The 26,580-nt window shown below is 46.2% G+C and overlaps 1 protein-coding gene across 1 annotated transcript; it reads right to left on the reverse strand.

Moving 5' to 3' along the window:
• Positions 1–2,790: 2,790 nt before the first annotated feature.
• Epb42 (erythrocyte membrane protein band 4.2) lies at positions 2,791–26,306 on the reverse strand. Its single transcript, XM_052724406.1, has 13 exons — positions 26,297–26,306; positions 23,056–23,241; positions 21,919–22,152; positions 20,342–20,460; positions 19,292–19,396; positions 17,712–17,889; positions 17,124–17,262; positions 16,740–16,843; positions 15,768–16,010; positions 14,535–14,834; positions 10,780–10,940; positions 9,305–9,438; positions 2,791–3,926 (listed from the first exon to the last, which is right to left on the reverse strand). The coding sequence occupies exons 1-13, from the start codon at positions 26,304–26,306 to the stop codon at positions 3,764–3,766; spliced, it is 2,076 nt and encodes a 691-aa protein (XP_052580366.1). The 3' UTR covers positions 2,791–3,763.
• Positions 26,307–26,580: the final 274 nt, after the last annotated feature.

A 26,580-nucleotide genomic window follows, 5' to 3' on the forward strand; every position in this document is an offset into this window, starting at 1 on the left:
CTGAGTAAAAAGGAAGTGAATAGCAACTTCCATAATTCTAGAAATGACAGAGACATCTGGCTGCCTGGACAGTCATCTAAACAAAGTTGGGGCATCTGCAACGTTGGGGCATCCATCTTCAGCCTACAGGCCTAGAGTCTCTGGCATAGCTTTCAGTGAAGCAGGAAATTTTAGGGACTGTTCCGCCCATTCTGGCAAAGTTCGTCACTTGCTTCTCTCTGTGTCCTGTAGAATGTCAGTTTCTTCTGTGAAGCAGGAACCTGAAGGACCATCTAGCCTTGTAAAGTTCAGTGGTGATCTTTCTATGGGTCCTGCATGTCCAGTTTATACAACATCCTGTCAAGAAGCTGAGGCAAGAGTAGTTTCTTGCCCAAATGGCTAACTTTTGCCATAAAGAAAGCAAATTCCATATGGAGTTTCTTTGATGCCCATAATCTTCTCTGAAGTAGATTGGTGCTGCCAGGAACTGACGTGTCTCAATGTCCAGAAAAGTCCTAAGTTCTTAAAATATTTTAAGTGCCATATTCTGTATGTCTTTGAAGTGTTTGAAGATTATCTACCTAACTGAAATATCTCTTTGTACACCTAGAAAACTTAACTAATATGACTGTAAATTTGATTATCATAGATGACTAATTATTAATCTGTATTTCTTAATTATGCATTAAAATTTTAAATGCATTGCATAAACATAATACATTAAACAAGAGTAGAAATATATATATAGTATAACAAAATTAACTTTAAATTTGTATCAATAAACTAAAATCCATAGCAATGTAAAACTTTTCAAACAAGTTGCTGCTCTTTAAAAGTAGATTCAATAATCTACCCTTACATCCTATCATATCTATATCCCCTTTTCTTCTTTAGAAAGAGATTGCATTTATAATTGACCCATTTTAAATAAAAATAAACATTCATAAACAATATTTTGGGTATTTGGGTGTAGCTTCCCATACTACTTCCTGATGATTGGAGGCACTAGCAATCTTATGGGGATCCTGAGAAATTTAAGAATTATAGTTAAATCTTGGCTGTAGTAGTCTGTGAGGCTGTATCAACCTTTGGGGGGTGGGGTCTTGGTTGATCAAACCATACTAGCCTGGAAGCAATCCATAGGTTCTCATCTTCTGTGGAAACAAAAGCAGAACCTCTTTTCCAAAACAGCATATCCTTAGCCATAAATTTTGAAGTCAAGATACCTTTAAAATATACATATTGGTTTAACTTAGTACAATCAAATGTCTCTGTAGTTAAAAATACCAAAAACAGCCGGGCGGTGTTGGGCGCACGCCTTTAATCCCAGCACTCGGGAGGCAGAGGCAGGCGGATCTCTGTGAGTTCGAGGCCAGCCTGGTCTCCAAAGCGAGTACCAGGAAAGGCGCAAAGCTACACAGAGAAACCCTGTCTCGAAAAACCAAAAAAAAAAAAAAAAAAAATACCAAAAACAATATAATAATATGCAGTATCCAGATTCTTTGTGTAATTTCCATCCTTATGTGGCTTAACTTTTATATTATTTTTTACTGCCTCTTTAAAGATTTTATTTTTTAAAACTTTATTTCTTTATATAACTGTCTATGTTCATTTTCTCTCTCTTCCAAGCCTATGTATATTTTTACATACATTGTAAACCGTTTAGAGGTTTATTCAATCTGAATCTGTCTTATTGTGAATCTATAATCCTTTTCTGGCTAAGAGGTATTTTAAACTGCTAAGCTGCATGGCGACTTTGGCTGTTGAATCCACCCCATTTGGCTTTCCAACATGGTGGAGGTATGTTTGCCGCCAGCTCTGGGAGCCATGCTCACCACCAACTCTGGGAAGCAGTGGGTCTATGTCTCCATCAAGCAGTGTGTAGCCCAGAACTCCCCCCCCCCCCAACCCCGTGCACCCTTTTTTTTTTTTTTTTTTTGGTTTTTCGAGACAGGGTTTCTCTGTATAGTCCTGACTATCCTGGAACTCACTTTGTAGACCAGGCTGGCCTCGAACTCACTGAGATCTGCCTGCCTCTGCCTCCCAAGTGCTGGGATTAAAGGTGTGTGCTTTTTTTTTTTTTTTTTTTTTTTTTTTGTCTGTGCTTAGCAAAAGCTAAATCCACCAACCAATGCACAGTGTGACTTGGAGATTCCTCTGTGTACCACGAGGGAATCCGCAATGCTATGCTCAAGCTCAAATGCCAGAGCATCTCTGTACAGCGGCATCTCTGTACCATGGCCCCCATGAGACATAGGAACTAGGAAGCTGCTCTTAGCTCCATTTTAGTAAGTTCTCTCAGGTTTTAGGTGAAAACTCTTGCCATCATGTTTGGGCACCAAATGTAGAGGGAAGTTTCTCTGTGTTCTGCCTGGCCCCTGTGGTCAGGATGAATCTCTGACACTTGTGAGATATTTACATCATGATTCGTAACAGTACCAAAATTGCAGTTATGAAGTAACAACAAAAATGATTTTGTGATTAGAGGTCACCACAACATGAAGAACTGTATTAAAGGGTCACAGCATTAGGAAGGTTGAGAACCACTGATCTAGAAGATCACATATGGGAAAGCAGAGTAAGGCTGCAGTGAGGTATGGTGTGTAACCTGAATCAGGGTCCCCACATACACCACAGGTCTGAACCACCTGAGTCCAGTCTTCTTTCTGTGCCTATACCACCCTGCCCGCCATTGTGATTGGTTCAGGGGTCATCAGCAATGACAGTTACTGAGGCATTAGTCTATTTCAACTTGGAATTGAGAGTCTTTAAATGAGCTTCAAGCTACTTAAAAGTGTTTTTGGTTTTGTTGTCGTTGTACTTTTAAAACAAGTGCTAGAAGGCTAAAACTAAGAGGGTATGTAAACTAATAACACATATCGAACAAAGACAACCCCAAACTTTCTACAAGTTCTATTCTTTAATCCGTTTTTGTAGGGTAGATTTTTCTATGTACTTAATTTCAGACTTCTCTATTGGGCCAAATCTATACTATTTCAATCAGACTTGAGCTGTGGGATATTTAATGGGTCTAGAACTCATAAAGACACTATAGCTAAATGTAGGTTATTCTTTCGGGTCCTGTGTTATGTGTTTTAATACTTCTTTTTTGTTGTTGTTTGTTTGTTTTTCAAGACAAGGTTTCTCTGTGTAGCCCTGGATGTCCTGGATCTCACTCTGTAGATCAGGCTGGCCTCAAACTCACAGAGATCCACCTGGCTTGGCTCTGCCTCCGAAGTGCTGGGATTAAAGGCGTGGGCCACCACCTCTCAGCTTTTTAATACTTGTGTTCAGTCATCTTTGGATCTTTTACAATAATGGCCAGGGATAGTGTTAATCAATGTAATTTTAGTACTACCTAAAAATTCTATTTTTAGTCAATATTGTCCTATGTCATCAGAAATAGTGATTTAAACATCAGGTTGTCTTTTATTCCTGTAAGTTAATGGATATATTAACGAGCAATAAAATGGTGTGAAACATCTGACCCCCAAATCTGAACATACTCTGAAAAGGTAGTCAAAACATCTAATTGTACTTTGAAGAGTAATCTGAACGTCTTTTCAAAGGCCTGTTTTCTCACTAATGCACAGCTGTTTATTCTAAGACAGTGTTTCTGGCTGACTTCGGTTGGCATAACAAAAATGGATTTTGGTTTCTGTGAGTCTAGCCTGGTTTTTGGTCACTATTCTGCTCAACCTTAGTGGAGACCCATTTGTCTGACAGGCAGTTTCCCTCTGGAGCATGTCTGGCTTTAGAAGGAAGTTTGAGGGTTGTTTGGGGTTTAAACAGAAACTTCAGGAGCCACCACAAGGATACTTCTGTAGCCTGTAAGGTTCTGGAAGTCATCACAATCTACTTCCACAGTGAGTCTCTGGAGCCCCAGATGCGTTGGTGTGATCTGGAACTGAGTACACAGGCTGCTTTCTGGCCACACAGAACCCAATCTGAAATAAAGGTAGAGATGGGTGTTAATTCTCTTCCCGGGTCATTGCTCTGCTGGTCTCCATGAGTTTTCCTTCCTGACTTGAAGATACGGGGCATGAGGACGTGGAAATCTAAGTACGTCGCTGGGAAGCCGAAAGTGATCACAAGACATAGAAGACAGAGCATGCCTCGAGATGGAAGTGTGCGGAAGCCTTTCACCTGTATCCCTTGCTCCTTTCGGCTCCTGTGGTTTGGTCTGGTCCAGTTTTTGGTAATAGTAGTAGCAGAGGGTAGTCTATAGTTCTACATTTCTTCCTGCTGAACACAGAGGGTGCTGCAGGCATACAGAGAGGGTGCCAAAGGTGTTAGCAAGCTGTGTCTGACCTTCCTGGGCTACTGTAGACCTTTCAGTAACTAAGGGAATAATTGGGATTTTTTTTTTTGGAGGGACTTTGCCCTACAATTGGACTGAAGATCATTAAGTCTAGATAAATGTTGAGGCGTCCTCCTCTCATTTAATGGCAAGAATGACTGAATCCCATGATGCTGTACCAGGGACTCAATAACTGGATACCTGCTGGGAAGGAACCTCAGTGTTGCCTTTAAACTGTATGCAACCAGGAGTGCAGTAGGCAAAATGAAAGAGGATGCTTGCAATGTCTAAAAGCATCTAGAGGGACCCAGAATACACAGAACCTCCTAAAACTCAGCAAGGATGATGGCAAGAACCACAGAATAAAAGTAGCCAAGACAGAGACAACTATATAAGAGGACATGAAAAAGGATAACCAACCCAACGAATGGCAAATCAGAAAAGTAAGAAATGGCTTTCTGTTAGACCTTTTTTTTTAAAATAGGAAGAAGAAAATAAATACATATTGCTAGACAGGTGGGGAGAGAGACTATCTTACATGCTGGAGGGAGTGTGGACACCTGTAGCTATCCTGCTACTAAATCTGATAGGATTTGACTAAACCAGTTCATATACTATGACGCAGAAATTCCATGCTTGTACAGATATGATCCCTGGAATCACCAAAGTTTCAGACAAGCTTAGAAAAGGACAGGTATGAGAATGGGACATATATGAGGAAGAGACATGTATGAGGTTATTGACTGAGAAACTTCGTGGCATCAGAGAGTGTGGTAGTTTGAATATACCTGGCCCCATAATATCATAGGGTGTGGCACTATAAGGAAGTGTGGCCTTGTTGAAGTAGGTGTGGCTTTGTTAGAGGAAATATGTCACTGTGGGGGAGGACTTTGAGGTCTCTTTTACTCAAGCTTCACTCATTGTGACACTCAGTCCTGCTACCTGAGCAAGATGTAGAACTCTTCAGCTACCTCTCCAGCACCATGTCTGCCTCCATGCCTCCATGTTGCACCATGATGATAACGGACCAAACCTCTTAAACTTGCTGTGGTCATGGTGTCTCTTTACAGCAATAGAAACCCTAACTAAGGCAGAAGTTGGTATCAGGGACTGAGGTATTGCTGGGATAAGCCTGACCATGTTTTTGTTTGGAGGAATTTCGACTTTGGTACTTTGGGTTAGGAAAGCAGTAGAACGCTTTAAGCACTGCTTAATGGGCCGTACTAGTAGGGGCATGGAAGAATGGAACTGTGGGAGGCTGGCTCAAGAGGTTTCAGAGGAGAAGAATTTTAGTATGTTGCCTAGAGATAGTTCTTGTGATATTTTGGTGAAGAATGTGGCTACTTTTTGCCCTTGTCCAAAGAGTCTGCCTGAGCCTAAGGTGAAGAGTTTCAGATGAATCCCTTGGCAGAGGAAATCTCAAAACAGCCTAGTATAGATTCTTTTCTGTGGTTACTAGTGTTCATGTTTATAAACATTTATAATGAAAAGGATCAACCTGAGCAAGTAAAAATACAAGATTTACAGATTGGAGAGAAAAGGAAGCACCAGGAAGTGAAATGGAGCCAAGTCCTGTATTCGAGAAGATAGATTAAGAGATGGAAAAAAGGCAGTGGTGACTTCAGGGCAAGATCCCACCCAGCTGAGTTTCCAACTAGTGAAAAAGAATTAAAGAAAAGCTTAAAGCAGGGTGTAGTAGTGCACACCTTTAATTCTAGCACTTGAAAGGCAGAGGCTGGTGGATCTCTGAGTTTGAGACCAGCCTGGTCTATGTGGGGGGCCCAAAACAGCATGACCACATTGCTGTCATGATAGGCTTAGGGGCCCAGACACAGATGCTGTGACAGGCTTACTGACAGGCAACACCCAGATCCAGGAAAAGCCATAAGCTAACACCACCCAGGGATGGGCCAGCATCTAAGGGAAAGTATCTGACATCTTAAACATTCCAATTGTAAAGATTAGATAAGATTGCCAAATGTCCCTGAGCCTAGCACAGACCTATTTCCCCTTTTTACCAAGATACCCCTAGACAGATATTGGCCAATTAGGGCCCTGAACCCTGCAAATCCCCTCACCCCAACCTCTGCTGTGATAAAAACCCTACCCTGCCCAGGCTTGGGGCTCTCTGCTCTCACCGCTGCATTGAACACACAGAGAGACCAAGCTCCGAGCTTGAAATAAAGGCTCCTTGCTTTTACATATGGGATTTGGTCTCTGTGGTGGTCTTTTGGGGGTCCCTGCAATCTGGATATAACAGTCTACAGATCCAGTTTCAGGAAAGCTAAGCTTAGGCAGTGAAAAAAGCATCGAAAATGAAAAGCTGGTGAAGACGTAATTGAAAGATCTCTGAGTTCAAGGCCAGCCTGGTCCACAGATCCAGTTTCTGACAGACAAGCCTAGGCAGTGAAAGAAACCAATGAAAACAGGAAGTTGGTGAAGATATAATTGAATGGGGGGGAATGTTTCAGCCCCAGCAGAACTTGGCAGCTTCAGCCATGTGGTTCTTTAGGGCTTTAGAGTCAAGGATACAGGAAAGGGGTTATGGAATCTCCCTCCACAACTAAGGCAAGCTGCTGAGGCCAGGCGTGTGTCAGGGGTGCATGGAGGCCTAGAGAGGTCATTGCCTGAAGCTGTGAAGTTGAAGCTTGGATGGCCTTGGAGACCCCAAGATGTTGGAGATGCCAGAGCATTAATACCTGCTGAGGAGAGATGCTAACAGGGAAGGGAACCAGCCCAACAGAGAGAAGTGTGTTGCAGTCAACAAAGCTGAACAGAGTTGGAGATGTGAAGAGTGAAGGGGTTAATCGGCAGCACTCGTGGCTGGCCTCGGCCCATGGCGGTCGGGGCAGTGGAAGAGAGAGCTGGATGCAGCGGTGGCGGAAGAATCACGAGCCATGGTTACCCTCTTAGAGCTTTATTAGGAGGAAGGGGAGAGAGAGATAGAGACAGAGACAGAGAGATAGAGAGACCGTGCAGAGGGGAAGTGCAGAGGGAATACAGAAAGAGGGCCTGTGGGAGGGCACGCCCGCTTTTTAGGCTGGGATGCCGTCGCAGGCTGATGTGTAATAAGAATCCTTACACAGAGAGCTTTGACATTATAGACATGGAGATGCAGAGTTTGGAGTGTGTCCAGCTGGTTTTCCATCTTGCTTCTGTCCAGTATTTCCTCACTATGCGCTCTTACCTGTGTTTTAGGACAGTGATGTATATCCTGTGCCATTATATGTTAAAGTATGTGATTTGTTTTTTTTTTTTGTTTTTTTTTTTTTTGTTTTTTTTTTGGTTTTTTCGAGACAGGGTTTCTCTGTGTAGCTTTGCGCCTTTTCCTGGAACTCACTTGGTAGCCCAAGCTGGCCTTGAACTCACAGAGATCCGCCTGGCTCTGCCTCCCGAGTGCTGGGATTAAAGGCGTGCGCCACCACCGCCCGGCTGTGATTTGTTTTTTTATTTTGATTTTATAGGGGATTAAAGTTAAGAGTGCATGAATCTCAGAAGAGACTTTGAACTTTGAACTTTAAAACATTGTTGAAACTGATGACTATGGCGACTTTGGGACTAAATGCATTTTGCATTATGATATTGTTACAAAGTTATGGGGGCCAGGGAGTGGAATGTAGTGCTTTGAATGTAATGGCTCCCATAAGCTCATAGGGAGTGGCACTATTAGGAGGTGTGGCCTTGTTAGAGAAAGTGTATCACTGTGGGGGTGGGCTTGGAGGTCACTTCCTGTTGCCTGCATAAGATGTAGAACTCTCAGTGGCTTCTCCAGCACTATGTCTGTCTGCACACCACCATGTCCCACCGTGGTGATAATGGACTGAACCTCTGAAACTGTAAGCCACCCCAATTAAATGTTTTTCCTTATAAGAATTGCCATGGTCATGGAGTCTCTTCACAGCAATGAAAAGCCTAACTAAGACAGAGAGTTAGAGGTATTTGTTGCCTGTCATCATGGAGCAATAGGAAGTGGTGGGTGTACATAATGGAGTATTATGTAGCTGAAGAAATGGACTTTACAAATAGATGAAGAGAAAATTAGACATAACAGCAATGTAAGTTAATGAAGCAGCAGTAGACTTGTGCATTGCTAAAGGTGGTGGTGAAGGGAATAGAAAGGAAAGGAATTAAATCAAATTGTATGCTGTGGTGATTAGTAGAGTACAATTCTTTGTTACACTGAGAGACAGTATGTCCTATCTGTGTGTTCTCTGGGACCAGATCTAACCTCCCTTCTTCACCAGTAATACCCATACTCTTCCTGAAAGATCAGGACACGTGAGGTGGGGGTTATGTGATGCCCTCACACTCCCCAATATCTCCTCCTTCTGTTGACTTTGTGGTTCCAGAATGAGACAGGCCATTTGGTAGCTTTAATTCAACTTCTGGGGATATTTGCTCTATCTTCAGAGATGTGGCAAAATGATGGATTATTGTTTTTAAGTCAGTGAGTCCAAACCAGTTGAGATCTTTCAGTGGGATAAGAAGCTTACTGTTGTGGGATCTTTGTACACTGTGTAAAGGTATATTGCCACGATTGGTTTAATAAGGAGCTGAACAGCCAATAGCTAGGCGGGAGGTATAGGTGGGACTTCCGGGCAGAAAGAGGAAGGAGGTGCAGAGGAGATGCCAATGAGACATGGAGGAAGATGGACATAAGAATGAAAGAAAGGTAAAAAGGCACATGGTAAAATGTAGATTAATAAAAGCAGGTTAATTTAAGTTATAAGAGCTAGTGAGACAAGTCTAAGCTCATTAATTAATTAGATTTTTTTTTGTTTGTTTCTCGAGACAGGGTTTCTCTGTATAGCCCTTGGCTATCCTGGAACTCACTCTGTAGTCCATGCTGGCCTCGAACTCAGAGATCTGCCTGCCTCTGCCTCCCAAGTGCTGGGATTAAAGGCATGAGCCACCACCACCTGGCTAATTAATTAGCTTTTATAATTAATAAGAAGTCTTGGTGTTGTTATTTGGGAGCTGGCTGGCAGGACAGAGAAAGACTCGCTACAGATTACAGTCTCTTACCTATATCTCTTCTCTCTATGAATGAGTCCCCTCCCAAAGATGGAGATGATGCAGTTCTGCATGGGCCAGTTTAAGGAGTTCTTCACACGGACTGAGATGGTGAGAGGCTGGTACTGTTCTGTTCTCTCTGGCATCTGCAGGAAGATGCAACATGTGGAGAAAGGCCAAGGATGTGGAGCCACAAGCATGCTTTCCTCTGCTGTGCATGCCCTCAAACACTTCTCAGCTCTGCCACCCTGACCCAAACTGCCCAGGTGGCTTCTAAGCCTTTCCCCCAATCTTTCTGCATGTACACTCTCCATTGCCACACCACACACGGCTTCTGTGTTTTCTTTCTTTGTTTAGGAATCTTGGAAACATTTGCATTGTCTTTGTAATTCAGCTTAGACTGAGTCCTCTACCACCTGCCCCCATCCACCTCTCCAACCTCATCCATCCTTGACTAAATGACACCCCTCAGACTCCTTTCCTTCACGCTTCTTTGACCAGTCTTCAGTCTTTAATGGCCTTCCCCAAATGTAGAACTAAAAGTGAACCCATTTTTCAAGATTCAGCATGAGCGTTATTTCCTTCACGGAACTATGCCCAAACCCAACAGTTGATATCAACTGCTTTTTCTTCCTGCACTTACACAGAAGGCAGATGCTGTGTCTACTTTAGCTAATTAGAGCTTGTTGAAGGCAAAGACCAGGTCTTCCCTCAGCCATAGTAGACTTGTAAACAGAAGCGTGATAACATTTTAAAATTGTACTTTATGACATTGGGTGTGTTGCTCTCTAGGAATCCATTTCCTTATCTGAGTAACAAGTACAGTTCCATGTCATGAGTATTGCATTGAGATAAAGGCACCAGGCAAACCTTCCACTGTCCTATCAAAACAGTGCAGGGCCTCATGGCTCTTCAAGGTGTTAAAAAAAAAAAGTGATGTTTAAATGCTTGGCTCTAAGCAGGACGTTTCTACGCCTGCTCTAAGGTTCAAAGGACATTGTGGAAGATGGGATGGCCGGAATGTAAGAGCTGAAACCTAAGGAACATGGCTGTGAACTGCTATCTTCAGGACACAACACAGCCATGTCAGACACAATGTCACAGCAGCCACAGTTGTCTGCACTGAGCGAGCACAAACCTGGGCCTGCCACCAGCCAATCATGGAGCCAAAAGAGGCTCATCAGACCCTACCTATCCCTGCTGGCTACTGATAGATTCTGCAGAAGGGACAGTCATTGTTTTCAGTTGTCTACCCAATGGTGAGCCCACCAGGCACCAATGAATAGTTTGAAATGCATGGCCACATAAATGGCCCTGGTTAAAAATCAATGGGTCATAAAACTAAAGAGTGAGACTGGGACTGCCCCCGCCCCCATGACACATCTTCTCTAACAAGGTCACACCTCCTAATCCTTCCCCAAACTCTTCCACCCAACAGCCCTATATGGTAGCAGCTAAGAGTAATTCAGCGAAGAAGGAGCGCCCACCTCGATGATAAGAGTTGGTCTGCCAATGGCTATGTCTTCCTGAGCAAAGCAGCTGAGGCTGCTCTGGGAGTGTGTTGCCATTGCTGTGACTCTGAGGAAGCTGTTCTCAGGTGGGTCTTGCTCAAAATCGGATAAGGACAGGCTAGTGGACATTTTCAGAACTGCAACATACAACAGGCAAGTCAGTACAAAGCGTGGAGTTGCGTGCATGCCAGAATCAAACCATAGCTCCACCCATGACGGAGGACTTAGGGTCTCACTGAGCTCAGAAAGATGCTGCATTCCTTACAGCTACTCTGCACTTATCAAGACCCCTGCCCCATGACCATCTTTGCCAACTGGGGTTGTAGAAGACCTCCTACAAACTAGAACAAGCCATGGCATCTTGTTCTAGGGGATGGTAGATGACTTGTATTATGTGACACACTTCAAAGGAAGTGTTATCTCAAAACTCACCACACAGCAGTTGCTGATACATGCTTACACAGTTCCTGCCCCTTCTCCCATTCTCCTTCCTTTTTCACAGAAAATGTTAACTATCAAGCGGAACTCTCTCAAGCTCTAGTTCCCGTTCTCAACCTGCAAACATAGACATTGCCTCTGCTGTGACTGCCCCCCCGCAGGGGATATGCTATCCCCTTGTCCACATTGAGTCCTATAATTTTAAATATGTGTCCCATCATCACCCACTGCTGATGAGCTGTGTACCCTCAGGCAGAGTATTTAACCTCTGGGTGTTTCAGTTTCCTCTGCTGAGACCAAGATTGATGCTCGCTTCATAAAGTTGTGAGAATAATGAGATGAAGAATATAATGCATTCATCACCATTGGTGGAAAATATTAAGTGCTCTGCTGTGGGATGGTCTGTATGTCAAATGTGTTGCTGATTGGTCAATAAATAAATCACTGATTGGCCAGTGGCCAGGCAGGAAGTATAGGTGGGACAAGGAGGAGAATAAAGCTGGGAAGTGGAAGGCTGAGTCAAAGACACTGCCAGCCGCCATGATGACAAACAACATGTGAAGATGCCGGTAAGCCACGAGCCATGTGATAAGGTATAGATTTATAGAAATGATTAATTTAAGCTGTAAGAACAGTTAGCAAGAAGCCTGCCATGGCCATACAGTTTGTAAGCAACATAAGTCTCTGTGTTTACTTGGTTGGGTCTGAGCGGCTGTGGGACTGGCAGGTGAGAGAGATTTGTCCTGACTGTGGGCCAGGCAGGAAAACTCTAGCTACAGTGCTCAGTAAATGTGAGTTAGAATTATTCTGATTGATTATTTGCCCGGAGACTATGCTGTCATTTGTAACCCACCTCTCCCAAAGTTTCAGTTTTTATGCTGATTATTTACCTCAGCATATAAGCAGATTCAAAACAAACCAAAGGATCACAGCACCCTCTCTCTACCAGCTGTCCCTGGGTGACTATCCACTTAGCCTCTCCTTTTCCCCATCCACGCTTTAGGAAGAACTGCGCTGTGTCACTTCCTGAGTTCAATCACTTTAAACCCCTGGAAGCCAGCCTTTGTCAGGGCCTCTCAGGAGGTCACTTTCCCAGCCTGTGCTCTTCAGCCTGGGCGTCTCAGGACCTCTCTGCCAACCTTGCTGGGTGTTCCTGTCTGCTGAGGCTCTCCGTCTCCCTCATTCTCTCTTCTCCCCGCAAGTGTTCCCTAAATCCCTAAGTGCTGGTGTGACTGTGACTCTGTTCTTACCCACTCATCTTACACACTGTCCTCCAGCCCAGTAAGCCCCTGTGTGCCCTGAATTTTGGGTCACTCCCTCTGTCCTGGGATTTCCATACCTGCTCTCCAGCACAGACTAGATCTTGAACTCTGTGTTTAAGTTCTCCACAGCCTGCTGGCTGTCTGGATACTTGGATGTCTCACGGGCTTTTAACAAAACATGCTATAACTAGATTCATCTTTCTCTCAAAAGTTGCATTTCCCTCTTCTAGTGACTCACCCAAACTATAGGCAGACATCCACATTCACTAGTCGGATTTCTCCTACCCCTTGATGTCTTATTTCTGAGTGCTGCCAGGTTAGCCTTGCTTTTGATTCTGGATTTCAATTGTTACTAAACCTCCTTTCTCTTTAACCTACTGGTTCTCTATATTGGCTGCATGTAAGAATCCTTTGTGGCTGGGCGGCGGTGGCTCATGCCTTTAATCCCAGCACTCAGGAGGCAGAGGCAGGTGGATCTCTGTGAGTTCAAGACATCCAAGTATCCTTTGTAATACAGTCCCAACCCCAAGCCACACCCCCAAGTCAATTAGATTAGATGCTGGCAACAAGGCTCAGCATTAGGATTATCCCTCAGGTGCTTCAGTGTGCGGCCAAGGTTAAGAAAACTGCTCGGCAGTGACCCCTCCATTCCATTTTGCCCAAATGGTCTGTCTGTCTGTCTTTCTTTCTTTCTTTCCTTCTTTTTTTTTTTTTTTTTTTTTTTTTTTGGTTTTTCGAGACAGGGTTTCTCTGTGTAGCTTTGCGCCTTTCCTGGGACTCGCTTGGTAGCCCAGGCTGGCCTCGAACTCACAGAGATCCGCCTGGCTCTGCCTCCCGAGTGCTGGGATTAAAGGCGTGCGCCACCACCGCCTGGCTCTTTCCTTCTTTCTTTCCTTCCTTCTTCCTTCCTTCCTTCCTTCCTTCCTTCCTTCCTTCCTTCCTTTCTTTCTTTCTTTCTTTCTTTCTTTCTTTCTTTCTTTCTTTCTTATGTATGTAGTGTTCTGTCTGTATGCATGCCTGCAGGTCAGAAGAGGGCACCAGATCTCATTACAGATGGTTGTGAGCCACCATGTGGTTGCTGGGAATTGAACTCTGGACCTCTGGAAGAAAATTCAGTGCTCTTAACCTCTGAGCCATTTCTCTAGCCCCAGGTCTTTCTTTTTAAAATGCATTTCTGATCACATTGACACCACTAATGAAAACTTTTTACTAGCTCACCATTTCCCAGATGACAAAACTCAGGCTCCTGAGCATGACATACAAGACTGTTGACAATCTGAGTCATGGTTAGCTCTCATGCTAACTCATACTATGCTTAGGCAAGGCACAGTGATGGGAAGAATAGAGACCCAGGACAGGTGGAAGGCTGCTGCAGTCCTGTAGATGAGTCTATCCTTGCTCCCAATTCTTGCCTGTGCAGTGAGATTTCCTTAGGAGTTTTGTAAATAAATTCTGATTGTGTGTACTATGGAGTTTTGTTTCTTACCTAATTGCCTGGGGTTGTAGCTCAGGCGTAGAGCTTCCCCAGGTGACTCCAGTGTGTGACCAAGTTTAAGAATGACTTCAGGGAATCTTAACCCTAAAATATATAGCATTTCTGAAAAGTCCCTGTGCCTGACCTTATCTCGGACCAATTAAACAAGTGCCTAAGGAAGAGAAGGGGCCTTGTACATCTTCCCTCTGTCTGGAATGCCTGGTGCCTTTTTCTGTCCATCTTGTCCTTCTTCATTCTTCAAAGTAGCCTGCTACGAGTCATCTGGGTGCAGATTGCCCCAGTCTGGGTGAGTCCTTTCCTGTCCTGAGCGCTGTTGGCCTCCTCAAATGCTTCCTCCCTGCCAGGATGGGTTGGTTTACTTCTCTGATTGCAGTTGGGACTGTGCTCCTCTCTGCTGCGTCAGGCCAAATGTATATGTGTTGAATGAATGAGAGGGTGAGCACCAGGGGCTAAAAGCCATCTCTAGAGACCTGTGGGTGGAGCCCAAGATTGAACCAGGTGTGTGTAGGGTGTCTGCTGGAGCCAGAGAGAGTTACCTTGGTTGGTTCTAAGCCCGAAGGACTGCTTCCGCCTCCAGAGATCAGTGGCAAAGACTCCATTGTAGTACACAGCCTGGGCCCTAATCACCAGATGTACCTCCTTCTCCTGGTCCGTGGGATTAGTCAGGGTCACTGAGACATGACCATTCCCTCTGAAGGGGATGGAACTAGGTGTGTCCAAGAACAGATACAGGGGGTCAACAGACTCACAACTCGGAGGATATATGGCATTGTCTTTCCTGTGTTTCCTTCTTTCTTTCTGGACTTTCTCCAGTACCTCTTTTTCTTGAGGAGATCCTGCAGAACAGAAGAGAGAAAACAGATCCTCTTACCCATCAGGTACAGATCCTTCTGGGAAAAGTGCAGGATTGAAATGTATTTACCACTTCTGCCCAGATACCAAAATCCTAAACAGCTTTGCAAATGTCTCAGGCTTTGAATTTGCCTTTGCATAACGAAAACAAGTTTTTCAACAAGTCAGTGCTGTCCCTGGAGATACTTTTTGCAAGAAATTGACTCTTTCTCTTAGGGGAAAAGGAGCCATGGAATATTCTTGAGTGGGGAGATAACAAGGACATTCGCATCTTAGGACATTTATTCCGGAAACTGAACTAGGAAAGGGAACTGTGATGGAGAGACCAGGGCCAGGGAGTTGCCATCCTCCAGGCAAGAGGTAAGGAAGCCCCTGGAGGAACCAGGCCGTGGGAAAGAGTGCAGAGGACAGAGTCAGGCCAGGGCAGTGCTGCCAAGGGGAAGGCCCCAGGGAGTTACAAGCCTCCGGATTTGGACGAATAGACAAAAATGCTAATAGAGAGAAGTAGTTGGGGATCTTGGAAGGGAGGGAGAAAGAGGTAGCATCCTCTCCCTCAGTCCTGGAAGTCTTCTGGACAGGGATTGGTACTTAGTGCTTTGTTTCATAACAACAGTTCTCAACTGGGGGCAATTTTGACACCCCCCCCCCAGGACATTTGGAAATATATGAAGACATCTTTGGTTATCAGGACTGGCTGGGGTTAGGGACTGACATCCTATGAACAGAAGCCAAGAGCACTGTAGTGCATCCTACACCTCAACCTCCTACAGTGCAGAACTGGCTGGTCCAAACAGGTGGTCGTGCCAGCCAGGGTTGAGAAACCTACTTTTATTTGATAGGTACGTCTGTCTGGCCCAGTCTCCTCCCCTCATTTACTATCTCAGGTGAATAAGCCGGTTCCCTTTGCTGGTCAGTACCTTCAGGATATTTGTAGTTCTGGGTGATGTCTTCACAGCGGTCGCTGCCCACGACCTTGGTGCTGATGCTATTGCCAACATACTTTTGGTTGGAGTCGGTCAGTTCTAATTTCCCATCTTCACAGCACTTCCAGACCATGCACGTGGCGTTTACTGCAGCAAAAAGGTCTGATACTGCTGGGTCCAGCTGAAGTTCCCCCTCCTTGACTGCCCTGACTGGGACCAGACTGCAAGATTCCAGGACTGAGGGAGAGAAAGGCAGATGAGCAGAAGAGGCACTTAGACCTCTGCTCTGTTCAGAGATCATGGTGTCAGCCATTTTCCTGTACATTATTTTTCCTTCTCCAGGATCAAGGTCAGAGGTAGGAAGTAGACAGGCTTCCTGAGAAAGATTCAAGGATGAAAGTCAAAATTATGCAGTGAAAATACTTCTGGGTTCTGGCCTGTACCAGAAACTGGACAGGAAGGACCTCAGAGGAACATGATTGGTGCACAGCCTTAATACTAACAGGCTGTGAACAGCTACCTTCTTGACCGATCTCTATGTGCCAGGCTCTCTGACAGTTTTGTTCCAAGGCAAGGAGGCATCATTCCTTGGCTGCTTGAAGTTGGATCTCTAGGCTTGTGATTACTACATGGCCTCTTTCCTCCACACACAGACATGTCCCACCCTGCCAGGCCCTACTCCAGAATACCCAGAGCCATCTTAAGACCCTTTGCCCTTCACTGAGATGATATTCCCTTGCCAGGGCTTGAAGTGGGCCTAGAGTTCATGCAATCTGTGATGAGGTAGTAGACATCTTTATGCCCTTGAGCCTGTTGGCATCATCTGGCCTCCATCATGCCTTCTACTTCTCCTGTTTTAGAGGATAAAGACCCCTTTTGGACCACATGCTGCTCCTAGACCATTTTCAAGGGACCTCTTTGGCTCTTGCAGCCCTGGTTGGTCCTGGGCCCACCCTTAGGCTTTACCTCCAACTCCATTAGGAGCTCTTGGGTGCAGAATCTGCCATCCGTCATAACCCTGGGGCAAATCAGGTCTGTTCATCCAGCATTCTACAGAAGTTTGGAAGACCCTAAAAGTAGCAGAGGCAAAACTTCAAGTGGGGGAAAAAAAGGCATATGGAGAGAGTCTGGAAACGTAGCTTTAGAGAGTTGTTGCCATGGGGACGGGAGGGCATTGCATAAAAAGAACAGTGACATTCCTAGAGAGGGGTATACACTCCATCACTGACCACCACCACCTCCTGAAGGTCTGCTCTTAGCCCAGGGCTCGCCAGGTACGGGGGTTCACACGGAACTTGACACTTCAGAGCCCTTTCTGGTTTAGAACCCTTTCTCCTTCAGGCTTCTCACCAGATGCGGCCCCTCTGTCCTTCTCCATTCAGGAGTCCCTCCTCATCGTAGTACTCATCCACCAGCAGGCTCCCCTTGGTACCCTGGGCTGAAGCAAATGTGGTAACGACACGTGCTGGGATGCCCAGACAGCGAAGCACTGTGTGGAAAAGCCGTAGAATGTCAGAGGGGGCAGAAAGGCCCAAGGCTGGACAGAACCTGTCTTAAATGTCAGGTGACATTGTGGAATGAGGAGGAGTCTGAACTGAGCAGATGAAGGCTGGTAAGTGACCCACAAATTATACAGTACAGGAGTATAAAGCTAGGGGGAGATTTTCGAGCACGGAGGCTTGCTCTGTCGGGGAGAGTGGGGAGGTGTTTGGGGAAGAAAGCAAGTTTGGGAGCAGACTTTGTAAGTGAGCTCAGATTTGCTGAGGGAAAAGAGAAGAAGCATCTGGTGGGGAAATCGGGTGGGGAAGGCTGTGGAGAGGAGGCAGTACCTGCTTTAGGAAATGTCCTTCCCACACGGGAGGCCAAGGAAGAACTCAAGGTGCAGGCTAGCCACTACAGCAGCCCAGAAGACTGACCCGAGTGTCGCCTGCCCTGTACCTGTGCAAGCAACAGCAGCGAACACCCAGGCCTGAGTCTCATACACAGGTCGTCCTTGGCCAGTGAGCCACTGCCGAAGTATAGGCACACTGCCCCGTTGCTTGTAGAGTGAGGTCCCTTCCTGGGCAGCCTGGGTCTGTGAAATAGGCAGGACACTCTTCTTCATGAGAGCATGCAGCTGTTGGGGCAGATACGTGGTTGTCAGTGGGAGTCCTGTGGCTGGATGGCTTCCAGGGGCCAGCGAGGTGTGTTCATTGAAGCTTGCCAAGCATGTGACTCGGTCCCTGGAGCTTGTCAAACCAGCATCTGCAAGCTCCATCCTATACTCTCGCTGCTTTATACTCTCAGAGCCAGACCCAGGACTCCTCGTCTGAATCATCCTCCAGCTCCAGCCATGGGGTGGAGCGAGAGAACTGGGTCTACTGGTCCTCAGCTTCCTCTGCCCCAACTCCTTCAGTGTTGTTCGCCCTGGGTTCTGGAGGCCACTTATCTCAAGGCCCTTCTTTCTTACAGAATAGACTTGACCCACATCCTGCCTTTCAGAGGGAGACTCAGGGGTATGAGAAGAAATGAAGAATGTATTACTTCTCTGAGAGGACCTTATGGACATGGTGTACTGGGTAGTTTTATGTTAACTCGGCATCGCTAGAGTCATCTGAGAGAAGGGAACCCCAACTAAGAAAATGTCTTCATAAGATTTGGCTGTAGGCAAGCCTGTAGGGCATGTTCTTAATCAGTGATTGATGGATGGGGCAGGGTCCAGCTCATGGTGGGTGGTGCCATCCCTGGGCTGATGGTCCTGGGTTCTATAAGAAAGCAGGCCATGCAAGCCTCCAGGTTCCTGCTCTCTTTGAGTTTCTACCTTGGCTCCCATCGGTGGTCTATGACTTAGGATAAGTAAGCCGTAATAAACCCTTTCCTCCCCAACTTACTTTTAGTCATGATATTTCTTTTTTTAAAAAATTTTTATTCATTTTATGTACCAGGCACAGTTCCCCCTCCTACCCCTCCTTCCGCTCCCCCCACCCCCCTGCCCTCCACCCCCCATAGCTGTGATATTTCATATTAGCAATATTAACCCTAGCTAAGACATATGGGAAACACCAATCCACCTTTATGGTCTGCATATTCTTAGGAACATTTAGAAATAAAACAATGGGGTTGGGGATTGAGCTCAGTGGTAGAGCGCTTGCCTAGCAAGCTCAAGGCCTTGGGTTCGATCCTCAGCTCCAAAAAAAAAAAAAAAAAAAAAAAAAAAGGAAATAGAACAAGACCCTTGGCTCACCATAGCAGTAAGCATTGGGAGGGATAAGGCACATCTTCCCTCCACGGACTCTAAGCCTCCTGGGGTGGGGGAGGGGCTAGGAGTAAGAGTGCTCTGAGGAAAGCCGGGCAGTTTCCTGCCTCTCCTGGCTTTTCTCTTAGCTAAAGCCATCTCTCTTTTTGAGGACTGTCTCCCGCACCCGGGGAGAGGGGACCTATTTGAGCTCTGAGAGCTTCCGGAGCCCTGAAGGTGGGTCCCCTCCATCCAAGCTCTCCTCCCATCTCCTCTCCCTCTGGTTCCCCAACCTCATGCTCACCAAGGCACCCACCACACGGGCCACATGTGCAGGCTGGCTCCATTTTTCCACTTGCTTGTCCACACTCAGTAAGTCCAGGCTGAGGTCCATGACATCTCTCTCAAACTGTAAGGACAACACAGGATGAGGTGAAGGGTTCCCCGGCCAGGCACTGTCTCACAGGACAGTTTTGTTATTTTGTCCCTCTTCCAAGTGTGGGTATTATGTCTTCCTCACCTGCCTCAACATCCACCATGGGTGTTGTGGCTCTTCCCTCTTCTCCCTGTACCACCCAGCAAGAACCCAACATCCGGTCTTTTGTTCTATGGCCTTACTTCCTGAGAGGGTGTGAGCTCATGAAGATTGGTATTGGGCCATTTTATTTATTTATTTTTATTGAAATAGGGTCTAACTATGTAGACCAAGCTGACTTTGAACTCACAGAAGTCTGCCAGCCTATGCCTTCCAAATGCTGGGATTTAAAGCATTTCAATTTATTTAATTTCATTAATTTCTACTTAGTGAATGGCTAATGTTTGTACAGGAATTGAACCAGGTATGGAAGACTCCGGGTAGCTCCTACTCTGGAGGAGCCCGTGGTTGGGATATGGCCCCTCAGGTAACAGACCATAGCAATGTAGCTCAGATCTAGGAGAGTCTGCAGATGGCATAGTGGATCAACTCCTCTGTCTTTAAGGACTGGGAGAATCTTCCAGAAAGTTATAAGGCTGGGGAAGTAGTATTCTAAGAGGAATACTACTTCCTCTTAGAAGGAAGCTAGTTCGAACTGAGGATTCCTACGTGTCCTTGGAGCCAGAACCTGGATCTCTATTCTGTGGACAGAGGGGATTTAACAGAAGCTGGATTTGCCATGGCACCCATGAAGAAAACTAACAGCTGTGGAGAGTGGTGTAATGTGGTCCAAAAGAAACAGAGGCACCACAAGGCTGAAGTGGACTAAAGAAAGGATTCCTGCTGAAGGGCTTTTGAACCTGCCAGCCTTGTTTGGCCTGAGTGTTGAAGGTATGGAGTAGCCAAGTGTTCCTCTTATCCTCTAGAGGTCCCTATTACCTGACCGAAGTCCCAGGGCTCCTCCTGAATGCAGGCAGCGGTGCCCAGGTAGATAAGGCCGTTTTGGTTCAATACATATTCAGTGCGTTGAGCCTCATTCTGAAGAAACACAGCGTCATCTGGCAAGAAACAGAAGTTGAGGGCCTGAGGTTGCCAGGTTTGCTCTCCATGCCCAGGCTTCTGCCCTCACGGCTCAGGTTGGGTTTGGTTTCAGCCTTTGCTTGCATCTCTGGACATTCAGGAGGGTCCTTCTCAATGCTCACTCAGGACTCAATGCTACCTGGCCCAGCACCTGATGTCAGTCAGGTGTGGTCCGGAACAAATCAACCTCAAAAAGCCTAGTGGTTTCCAGGAGTTTGCAACTAAGAGCCCTACTGGCTCAAAAGAAAAAAAAAAAAAAAAAAGGAACATCCTAGGGGAGTTTCCCAGCAGCCTGTTAAGTCTTTCCTAGAAGATCAATTTGTAACAACAAAAAGGTGTATGGGTGGGGGTGGGGGAAACAAAATAAACAGAGCAAGTAAACACAGGTTAAGCAGAGTGAACATGGCAGACAGGATGGGAAAGAGCATTGGGCTTCAGTGGGGAGAGGTCCTGTGGGTCCAGGGCAACCACAGGCCCTTCCTGGTGTCTCTTCCGATTTCCTTATCCAAGGGCGAGGCCGAGTGTCATGAAGAGACTGCAGGTCGGAGAACAGCTTAGGGGAGTCAGTCCCAGTCATCCACCTTGTCTGAGACAGGGTCTCTTCCCTACTGTGTAAGGCGGGCTAGCTGACCTACAAGCTTCTGGAAAGTCTTCCTATAAGCATGTTGCGTTGGGTTTCTCCTTGGATTCCGGGGATGCGAACTCAAATCATCAGGCTTGCCCAACAATTGCTTTTACTCACTGAGCCTTCGCCTGAATCCTAGATACCTTCTGGGAACATTACAAGAACCTCAAGAGAGCTTCTAGGCTACAGAAAGTAAGCACTGGAGAGTTACCTAGGCTCCAGTACTGTCTTTGCTTCCTGTGAGCTGGGATTAAAGGCATGTGCTACCTCACCTGGTCCATCTGAAACTCTCTCAATCGTCTCTCAGAAGGGCAGAGCCACTGGCTCTCCAATGTCTGTCTGTCTGAGTGTACGTACATGTGGGTGCTCTGGTGTACATCTGTGCATTCAGAGGCCAGAAGAACACATTGGATCTCTTCGACCTGGCTTTACAGGTGCTTGGACACGTGGCTTATTTGTATGACCTGGGACCCAAGCCTTCATCCTCATGATTGTGCAGCGAGCACTCTAAACAGCTGAGCTATCTTCCCAGGTCATTTCTATACTGCTACAGTAAAGGGCAGACCTTTGAGTTCATCTCGAGGAATCCAAAATAGCCTGAACCGGCACCCGAGTCTGGTAGGAAGCCAAGTGTATACTTTTAATATGAAGTCCAGGGGATACCAAGGTAGGACCCTACGAAGGCATCTGTGGGAATTTAATGCTGGTGTTGCCCACAGGGCCTGGGGCAGGCGCTCCTTGTTGGGGCTGTGTCCTAATTCTGCTTCCCTTCATCTCTGTGCAGCCAAGTCTAGCTTAGGTCCAAGCTTACCTCTACTCCAGGGATTAAAGAGCAGTGTGACCTGGCCCAGCGGGTATTGTTTCCTGCCTGACACCTGAAGCAGGAGCGAGTAGTGGCCAATGACAGCATCCACAGGCGTGCTCACGGAGATGGTCCAGCTCTGGGCGTCTCTTTCTTCCACTGCTGCACTCCATCCCTTTCGGTCCCCCAGAGAGGAAATCGGGAATATGGCTTGAGTCTTGTTGGCCTTGGAAGGCTGCTCTCCTGAAATCCCACAGTCATAAGTTGGTCATTTGGACTTCCAGGTCACAGCTCAGAGTAATAAATCAGGGTGTTACAAAGATGGGAGGAAGTGCCAATTAACTTTGGAGGAGAAGGAAAGAAGTCTTAGAATGGGGAACAGGAGAGGACGATGGGGGAACACAGGCTCTCGGTGTCTATGGACCTACATCTACGAAAGGGTCACCATTTACAAAACGGGTGTAATAATCACACAACCATCCCTCCGATCTAGGGGCATTGGTTCCAGGACCTCCTGCAATACCAAAATCCAAGGTTGTCTGTGACTATATAACATACCATAGCATTGCATTTTCTTGTTACTTTAAATAATCTTTTGATTACTTATGAATCCTTATACAGCATGAATGCTGTGTAAATAGTCACTATGCTGTATGTTTTAAGAATTGATGAGGACGAGGGAAAGACTGCGTGACAATCTTTGCCCAGGTGTGTTCCATCATGGTTGGCTGATTCTGAAGAAGAACAACCCATGGACATACGGGGCCTGTGAAGGGACTAAATTAGATACTGCCTGTGAAGTCCTTGATTCAGTAGCTGATACATAATATAGATTTCAATGACTAGCACAGACTAGATGCTATACATAGCCAGAGTTAGACCCCGTTCAGCCTGTCCTACAAAGCTGCAGCCAAAAAGAAGCTCTTAGTGGTGCTGCTGCTGAGCCCTTCGGAATCGTAAGAAACAGAATTCTTTATGCACATTATCATGTACATTCCCACAATAGCTCCTTTGAGTAGCAGGACAGTTTAAGGCCCAGCTACAGCATGGACCATCTATCTGTACCTTGGTCTTCTGAGAGGATGCGGGGAGAGACTCCCTCCAGATCCCCAAGTTCCCATAGTGGTCTAAGCCTGCCCCACATACCGGTTTGTGCCATGAGAGTCACTCTCTTCAGGGCAGTCAGAAATTCGTGGACCGGGAAACGGAAGGTCAGGGTAATGGTGAAGGACTGTCCCCTCCTCAAGACAAGGTGTTGGGAGCTGATGCCTTTGGTGTGGTGCTCCTCATTGTTTTCTGCTGCTTGTAAGTCACAGCTCTTGATACCCAGAGCTGTGTGGGGAAAAAGGGAAGTCATGGGTGTGAGGTGAATGCAATAACGTGAATATAAAAGGCAGCTTCCAAGAGTGGGGCTCGGTTTCCCTGTCAGCTGTGTGACCTCAGCAAGCAGCTCTTCTGAACTCCAGTTTTCTTCTCAGATGAATCCCTTGCAGAGTTACAGGACATGAATGAAGTTATACGTGTACACATTTATGTGTTTGCATTCATTTTACATTAGCACAATGTCCAACACTTATTAAGATCCATTAAATGTTATTACTTTCTGGTTCTGAATCCAAACAATGAATAAAATCCAGACTCTTGCACACTCTTCATACCCACTCTTTTTTTAAGACAGGGAGGGCCAGGTGTATCCCAGGCTGGTCACGGACTTGCTGTGTAGCTGAGGTTGACCTCGAACCCATGATCCTCCTGCATCCACCTTCCAGGTGCTGGGATTACAAGTGTGTGTTTTATGCAGTGCTGGGATTGAACATGGAGCTTGTGCCTATTAGGATAGCACTCTACCAACTGAACTGCATTCCTAGTCCCTCACTCTTAGAACACAATCAGATAATATTAGAACTGGTTTGGAGATCACTGAGTCAAATTTCAAATTCTCCTGTCTTAAAGACGACAAGAGTGAGGTTGAGGCTAGAACCAACTCACCTGAGATAATGTGTCTTTTGATCTAGAGGCTCACCATCTCCTGGCACTTGAAAGGAGGTGGCCTGAGTCTACTACGACAGACTGTCAGTCAATCTTTATTTTACAGAGAGGAAAAATTAGGAACAAGGAAATTTTTTTTAATGCTCAGCAGGGGCTAGAGAGATGGCTCAGTGGTTAGGACCACTGACTGTACTTCCGGAGGACCTGGGTTTGATTTACAGCATCCACATGGCAGCTCACAACTGTCTATAACTCCATGTCCAGAATACTCAATGCCCTCTTCTGGTCTCCAGAGGTACCAGAAACATACATAGTATACATACATACATACACGTAGGCAAAACATTCATATACATAAAATAAAGTCTTTTTAAAAAATAAAAAATGCGGCCGGGCGTTGGTGGCGCATGCCTTTAATCCCAGCACTCGGGAGGCAGAGCCAGGCGGATCTCTGTGAGTTCAAGGCCAGCCTGGGCTACCAAGTGAGTTCCAGGAAAAGGCGCAAAGCTACACAGAGAAACCCTGTCTCGAAAAACCAAAATAAATAAATAAATAAAAAATGCTTAGCAATCCTAAGGAACAAGACAGAAAAGTAAAAGTTTAATTCTTCATGTATTAAAGGAGTGATATACATTTCATTTTGTTGACAGCAGAGGCTCTCCATTGGGAGCCTCCTCAGCAAAAGATAGCCTGGAGTGTTTTCATGGGCTCAGCTGCTGGAAGGGAGAAACTATGGCTTTTGCTTGCAAGTGTGGAATAAGATTTGATCTGCTTCAAGGAAATGATCTGACCCTGACACAAAGTCCTTTGGGCTCCGGGACATGTCATGACAAGTTCAGGGGTCTCCCACTTTAGTACCCAGACTTCTTGGCTGAGTGCTCGAAAACAGAGGGAAATAGTGGGAAAATACCTTGTGTTCCCTGCTTTTCCTGTCGTAGTGATGGAGTAGATATACGATGGTATGTGATGACCTAATACTGGGGTAAAGAACTGACATACTGAATCTGAAGATGTAAAACCTCCCTGCACATCTGGTCCTGCTGTCCCTGAGTACCCTTTGCATCCTGTCTCCCTCTCACCCACCAGTGAGGTGTTTGTGTCATGGCAGCAGATAAAACAGCTTCGGTTAGGCTGGGATTTGTAAAGCGAGCAATAGCAGTGGCCAGAAGCCAGCAGTGACTCCTCTCTGCACATTGGTTCTGGGGCCAGACTAGGTACATCGGTGGGATGGTTGAAATGGACTGGGTGGTCGAAAGGTGAGCTGTCACATGATTTGAGCCCAGGTACACTGGGCCCACATAATAATCATAGAATCCTGGCAAGAGCTACCTTCCACAGTACTCTGTTCCCCTAAATCACTCACCCCAGTTTATAGGCATCGCCCACTGCCCTCTGCCCCTACCCCTGCTGTGAGCTTGCTGAGGGACTGGTTATTTCATTTTTGCATCCTCTGCCTAGCAGTACGCTGGACACAGTTGATTTCCCAGTCAATGTTTGCTCCCTCAGTGGCAGGACAAGAATGTGGGATCAGCCCTAAGTAGAGCTTCTCAGATGTGCCTGGGGCTCAGGTTTCACCTCTGTAGACACTCACAGCAGAGACCCCAGAGTTTCCGCACCCCCTCAATCTGTCTTATTGCTTTATGACTGTTTCTGCCCATTGTGCTTGTTCACTGACTCCTCCTGCCCTTTCTCTCCTATTAGACTTTGAGGAGATGACAGCCTCAAGATTTCCCAGGCATCTTTATTTACTTTTCTATTGCTGTGATGGAGAAGGAAAAAAAAAAAGGTTTATTTCATCTTACAATGTGTAGTCCATCATCCAAGAAGTCAGGGCAGGAACCTGGAGGCAGAAGCTAAAGCAGGAGCCGTGAAGGAATGCTGTCTACGGGCTCCCTCTGCCTACCTTCTTATACTATCCAGGACCACCTGCCGAGGGATAGCACAGCCCACAGTGGGCTGGGCCCTCCCACGTCAATCACCAATTGAGAAAATGAACCGCATGCTTGCCCGCCAGCCAGTCTGGTGGGAATATTTTCTCCATTGAGGTTCCCTCTTCCAAAATGACTCTAGCCAGTGTCTGCTGGCATGAAAACAAGGCAGCACATCAGGTGTATCTCATTTGTTCACAGCCTAGAGAGTTGTAATCATTTACATTATGTCGACCTTGGGCTGTGAATGTAAATCCATGACAATCACCATCACCATTCCGCTCTCCTCACTGAAATTAAAATCACCATACAACCACGTACCCCATAGTCACACCACCACCACCACTTCCCTTCCTCCCCATCCCTCGCACCTCACACACACTCCTGTCACCTCCATCACCAGACCTATTTCCTTTAATAAAAACATGTCGTGATGCCAGCCCTAACGGCCAGGAGCTGACTTAGCTTACCTTGTCCCATGGCTGCACGCGACTCGACTCAAATCCACTTGAGCGCAGGAAGTGTTTACCTGGAACTGTTTCCTCTGGGCTCTCTCTCCAACTCTATCTCCACAGTGAAAAGATGGAAAACTTGTATCGGTTTAAAGGTTTGTGAAAAGCAAATTTCTCTCTCTCTTCTTTGAGCCTCCCGGCGGGTTTCTTGTCTCCTGCCCCCTCCTTGCCGCTATCTCCCAGACCAGCTGCTGGGAGTGACCCTTCTCCCCACCATCTCTCTTAGCCAGAAGACCTAGGCA

This window comes from Peromyscus californicus, unplaced genomic scaffold (genome assembly GCF_007827085.1).
Source record: "Peromyscus californicus insignis strain IS unplaced genomic scaffold, ASM782708v3 Scaffold_7__1_contigs__length_154581171, whole genome shotgun sequence".
NCBI classification, from domain to species: domain Eukaryota; kingdom Metazoa; phylum Chordata; class Mammalia; order Rodentia; family Cricetidae; genus Peromyscus; species Peromyscus californicus.